Source organism: Etheostoma spectabile, chromosome 5 (genome assembly GCF_008692095.1).
Source record: "Etheostoma spectabile isolate EspeVRDwgs_2016 chromosome 5, UIUC_Espe_1.0, whole genome shotgun sequence".
NCBI lineage: Eukaryota > Metazoa > Chordata > Actinopteri > Perciformes > Percidae > Etheostoma > Etheostoma spectabile.
The window spans coordinates 21,437,731-21,444,069 of NC_045737.1; the positions used below are offsets into that span (position 1 = coordinate 21,437,731).

Here is a 6,339-nt window from a genome sequence, read left to right on the forward strand (position 1 = left end):
TGTGTGTGTGTGTGTGTGTGTGTGTGTGTGCGTGTGCGTGCGCGTGTGCGCATGTGTGTGTGTGTGTGTTTAAGAGAAAACATGTTCATCTGCAAATGTGCTTCAATGTACCTTTGTGTTTCTATCTTTGGCAAAAGGAACTAACTGCATTCTTTTTCTTTCTTAATAAATGACACCTATATGACTTAGAATGCAACTTGAATGCTGACAGTTTTAGATTTGGGTGTGTTTTGCTATTCGCGGTTAAAATAATATTGAGCCTTAAGCAGAGATGAGGAGCTGGCTACGGAGGTCTGTTAAGATAATACTACAAAGAAAACTACACAACATTTTCAAACTTGTAGTCTTCAGCTCCAACTGACGTCTAAAGTGACATCACATGAGGCAATTTAGCAAAGGGTCCATATTATGCTAATTTTCAGGTTCATAATTGGCTTTTTTTTTCATAAGATGGACACTTTAAGACTTTGTGCAGCTCCCTTTGGCGCCTCAAAAGGCTTTATACAACTATATATTTTTTTCACATATACAGTATATGCAAATGTACTCCCCAAGACCTGTAGACAAACTTTACTGTTTAAAATCTGTGCAGTTTCCCTTTTATAAGAACTAGGGTACAAGATATCTGACAGAAAGCCTGAAGAAAACTGATTTTGACATTAGGAGACTTTAAATAGTTACAAATGGTTTTGTCAAAGTTAAATATTGATATTTTTACTTCATCCATTAATGTATTCATTAGTGTGTGCTCTTTGATGCAATGCTATTAATAATGCAGACACAAATCACATTTGCCACTGAGAAAATCTCAATTGCAACACACACACACACACACACACACACACACACACACAGAACCAATTTACGCTCCGCCTTTAATTCCGCCAACTCCAAGATCAGCGCGCATCACCAGAGAGAGAGAGAAAGAGATAGAGACACACACAAACTAGGGGGAGTGTTTGCGTGTGTCAGGAAGAGAGAGACACGCTAAAGAGAGTGAGTGTGTGTGTTTCAAGGAGAGAGAGAGAGAGAGAGCGAGCGAGTCAAAGCCGATTACAGTTTATCGCGTCTGTGATTCTGTCACTGTCTGTCCACTTAAGGGTTCTCCCTTTGTGAACGACACACCTTTCGCTTTCTCCTGATTGTTTGTTGTTTGTTTGCCGAATAGAATGGATTTATTCTAGTGTTTGTGGGACTTGGACATATTTACTATGAGTTCCTCTGCAGAAGCGCTCTCGTCAGCGCGGCAACTTTTTGGTGCGCCACGGTGCCGCTAAGCTGCGCGTCTCTCGATGGGAAAAGTTCAAACGCAACCCTCAGTGAACATGGGCTCGCGGTGAAAGCTTTGGTTGTCTTCTCTCGTCAAAACCGTACGACACTATGCAGAAAAGCGTCCGCTACAATGAAGGGCACGCGCTGTTTTTGTCAGCAGTCGCGCGTAAAGAGGGGACTAAGCGCGGCTACCTGAGCAAGAAAACGGCGGAGAACAGTCGATGGCACGAGAAATTCTTTGCCCTCTACCAAAATATACTGTTTTATTCCGAAAACGAGCAGAGCGCGAGACCTGCCGGGATATACCTGTTGGAAGGATGCACCTGCGAGCGCTCCCCGGCTCCCAAAATGTCCGCTGCTGGAAAGGAAGCCCTGGAGAAACAGGTGAGAGTTTGTTAAAGAACAGGGGGTGTAAGTCTACTAAATCCTGTTGTGAATGAAAGTTCCCGCATCTTTTCTTATTTTATGGTACAACATCCCAAAATCTGCTCAAAGTCCAGTGACATGGTGCAGCCACTGATTGTACTCTGAATCGGAATTAAGATACTCTAAAGTGATAGATAAATGGACGCTAATTGTTGTTTGCCATATAACCCATGGTTCCTACAGATGTTTATATTGATTTTTGCTTGTTAAACTTTTTTTTTTGTTGAAACAATGAACACTACAAGTTAAAATTGTATCACACTCAAACTGACGTCCATGTAAAAAAAAGAGCAAGCGGCAGCATCAGACTGAAGTGGCTGCGGCAGCTCAGCCTCTTCGGTGTCAGCAAGCCCTGCAGTGTCAAGTGCTCCAAGTGCATCATCCCAAGCTGGTGATTATCCTTCAAACATTCAGATGTGCAAATGGGAGCAGGCAGATAGGAGAGTTAGTTTTCCAACATTTTTCCAATTAAGACAAAGTCCTCACCTTTCACATAAATGTTTTTCTCTCTTTTACTCTCAGCTTGTTGATTTTTTTCCTCTAAGGTCATGAAATTTGCTGACCACACCCAAAGAAGGTTTTTGATTTGTAACCTGTTGAGTGTGAACTCAATAGTCTGTCAAATTTTCATCATAAACTCAGTGAAGTTATTCTAAACACCACCTTGTGACTTAAATCAGACAAGGTTGACATTTCTTCTTAGCTCAAAGTAAAATTAATTTAGAGTCCGACGGTAGGAAGCAACTATAGCAATGCAGCAACAGGTTCTTGGACACTAAGTCTCAAAACATTTTCATTCTTATCAAAAATTACTTGCAGGATGACATGTTTTTATGGCTGTAACAGGATTACATTATTATGGGTTTATAATGATAGAGCCACTGCTGAATCCTGCAGTGCTTAAAAAGTTAGACTTTAAAGCAGACAAATGCAGGGAAATATTTTGGGCGAATCTGTTGGTTACTGCTCCCGGAAGTTGCCTCTGTATTGTTGTTGGTAGATATTGTTGCTAGGAAACATTGGAATTACCATTTGCACATGCATTTCATTGAAATAAAAAATGAAACACACATGAATTGGTCACAAGTATATCATCAATCCTATGGTTGTGTCAATCAAAGAATCAATTTCAAAGAATCAAGAAAGGATTTGTCACAGTAAAACAACAACAAAAATTAACCTTTACTCCATGAAAGTAATCACAGATAAAATTATTTCTGTTGCTGATCCCAATTTTCAGCTGGCCTCAGGAACTGCGTCCCACAGGCATCATGCCTATTAAAATGTAGACACATTGGAGAACATTGACAGTTTGAGCAAGAATTAAGGGAACAGTATGTAAATGCACAATTAATCATATGAGAGGTGTGGAGAGGTCAAAAATAGCCACCAGTCATCATCACTCAGAAAATATTCATCCTCGCCGTATCCCTCCCACTCATACAGTAGACGTGTGTTTCTTTAAATGTACAGTATGTGTACAGACAATTCATTCCAGATGTATGCAAATGGTGAAAATGCTTAGGGAGAGCCAGGAGATGGTAGAGTGTGGTTTTAACCGAGTCATACATAAAGTGAGAAGACTATTTCTTTATTTAAGTGTAATTGTAATTGAGTTGTTATTATTGATGATGAAAAGAAGGACGGCTCTCTCTATTTGAGGGTACAATTATATGTAGTTCCAACAGCTTATATCAGTACTGATGTAAGCTTAAAACATGTCTCTTCTGATGTTTCCGAGCTTGGCAATTATATCTTATTTTATCCTCACTTACACTGACTGTCTCACTCTCTCTCCCCATCTGTCTCACTCTCACAATACAGCTGTGATGTTTAATTAGGGTTATTTTCAATCCGCCCTCAGCTTTAACGTGTGCTGCAGTGTAGCTGTTAAACAGCATAGCCATGCACACAAGAGGCATAAACCAAATAACACGGACGTTTTATGTGGCCATAAAACTGTGTGTGTGATGTGTTTTAGATGATCAAGTCTCAATCAAGGAGAATTCAAGTGTCCAGTCTGATACTGGGTTTTATTCCTTGTGTTTGGTTGGATAAAGTGAGAAAAGCCTTTCTATCTTTCCATCAGTTGCTCTCGCTCTCCACTGTTTTTTCTGTGCAGTAGAGTGAGTCTGCCAGCAACCTGCAGTGTCACACCCCCACAGTGAACCACAATGTAACCACAAAATACACATCTACTAACTCTCTCTTTCTCTCTTTCTCTTGCTCCCTCTCTCTCTCACTCTCTCTCTCTCTCTGTTGTACTCTCAGATAGACACAAACCCTTCAAATAATTTGGAGAGCATTCACACTGGTCAGAATAGTTTTCACAGTGACTGTGGACGTGCATTGCTGGTGTGAACGTGTGTGTGTGTGTGTAAAAGGCCAGTAGATTTAGTTGTGTACAGTTGTCAAACTATCCCTCCCTCCATCATCAAGGGTAAATTATTTATCCCAGAGGGAAGCACAGTTCATCAGAGGCCTTGAATCAGGGTAGAGATGACCATACCATTAAATGAAGGCTGTTTCCAGATGGGCACCCATTCACTGAGCCCGGCTTCTTAACTAGCTTGGTTTAGCTAGTGTCAACTACAAACTGGTAGAACATCTGCAGCATCCTGTTGCAGACGTTGAAGCCTCTGGACTTCCACAGGAAGTTGAGTTGGCTCTTAGGGGGTCAGATTGTTGTTTTCCCTTGGTTTGATAACTTGAGTTTAAAATCAAACCTGAAAGGGCTTTGTTAGTACAGCAAAAATGTAATAGTAAATAGGCATATCCCTGATGTTAGGGGTGACTGTGATTCGGAAGGTAGAGCATGGTAGAGCAGGTCAAATTGCAGCGTTGGCAGTTAGTGGTTGCCTACATTTCGAAGTGTCTCGTATAGCAAATTGCTGCGTATAGTGAAAATACTGTATAAGAAAGATACATGAATAATGTACTGGTAATGAAAAGAAAGTATAGTCTGGGTGACAGGTTTGGTATGGTGACCCTGAGGGGCAAATGAACAAAACACAACATTATATCTTAAAAGAAAACTGCATTTTTAAAATAAAAAAAATTACAAAAAGTATGGTAACTGCTATTTTTTGATTTTTTGTGTGTTCACCTTGCACAGTTGTTCATGCTGCATTTACAGTCTATCACATGGTGCCCTCCGCCCTCTTTGCATCTTTTGCAACATTTTGCAGCCCTTTTTGTGATTTTGAAAAAAGAGAAGAGAAGACATAAATTTTTTTTGTTTTTGACAGCCTTGTTCAAAAGAAACTGTAAAAAAAGATTGGCATGCAATTTTAGTAGCGTCAATGTTTCTGTCCAAACCTAAGTGTAGCCAGATTGTTGTGTATTCTGCAGCAAAAGGTTTTATTCACTGCCAAACCTATGATTTGTGTATAAAGGCATTACACATGTAAAATAATCAAAACCAGGCTTACTTATTTATTGAAAAGGAATCATACAATATGTTATGTAGTGGCCCTGTGTTTTCTGAAATGCCATTGTTTCCTAAAATATTTTCTTTCTTTTTTTTCTGAAATATTGTGTTTTTCTACCTCGAGTTCACCGTACATAGACGCTTCATTGTCAGCGTAAATATAAATCAGGAAATGAGGAATATTTTTCATATTTTTCTGTTCCTCTAAGACGGATGCCTATTATGTCCAAGTTTTGTGCTTGCAGAATTTAAGGCTCAGTATCATTGTCAAGGATGCTTTGAAAGGGATGAAGATGAGTTGTTAAGGGGGTCAAATCAGTGACCTTCACTCCATCAATGCATAATGCACATGGCTGTAGTAAAATAAAATTGGAAATTTCATTAGAAACGGTACCGGAGAGGTATCATAGGTTAATTCAGTCCTGTGTGATCAAGCTGCATTGGCTTTAATAAAGTGTCTGTTTCTCCAGTTATAGGCACATAGGGGTTCTTTTCAAAAGTCTACTTCCTCATTAGACTTGATGCAAGAAAAGGTGGGGTGACACTTTAGAGTTAAAGTGTCAAAGAGATGACTTCCTGCTGTATCTGTGTATCTGTGTGCGTAATTATCATTATAAGAAAGCTTGTCTAGCTTTAAAAGGCCCTCCCAGAGTGTTGTGTTTTTGCTGTTGCCCACAGTAATCGTCTGGATCAAGGAACAAATTCTTCCCATATTACTGGAGTTTGATCTTCTTTCCTGCGCGGGCTACTTTACATTTTCCTCTTAAGTCTTCTGCCAAGAGTTTGAGACATGATGGACCTCATTACTGTCGGAATAGAATTTACAGCTGGCAGGTGCCTTAAAGCCTGTCTCTGTGTTTGAAAACACTACAATAATCAAAGTATAGATGACAATGAGGGTGGATTTTACTTTGAAGAAAACACTGGTACAACATATTCTTGTACCTAATACTTAGCATATACTCTTTGTTCTATGAAAACCAATGTTTCCAATTTGTTAGATGTTCATAATATAAAAAACACAACTTCTGTTAAAGAAGTAGAACAACATTTTGGGAAATATGCTTGTTTGCATTCTTTCATCTAGCTAGATGAGAAGGTCAATGCTACTCTCATGTTTGTGTGTCAACTGTGGAGCTACAGCAAGGAGACGATTAGCTTTGAAGTAATAATAAAAGTGTTAACATAAAGTAACAATTCAATCTACACAG

General features: G+C 39.4%; 1 protein-coding gene across 2 annotated transcripts in view; it reads left to right on the plus strand.

Annotated features, from left to right (window-relative positions):
• Positions 1–1,024: 1,024 nt before the first annotated feature.
• The window catches only part of rasgrf2b (Ras protein-specific guanine nucleotide-releasing factor 2b), a 47,341-nt gene continuing 42,026 nt past the window's right edge, over positions 1,025–6,339 (plus strand). For both annotated transcript variants that reach the window (XM_032516844.1, XM_032516845.1), the window contains exon 1: positions 1,025–1,656. In XM_032516844.1, the coding sequence (XP_032372735.1) occupies positions 1,381–1,656 (276 nt within the window). In that variant the 5' untranslated portion in view covers positions 1,025–1,380. The remainder of the gene's footprint in view (positions 1,657–6,339) is intronic.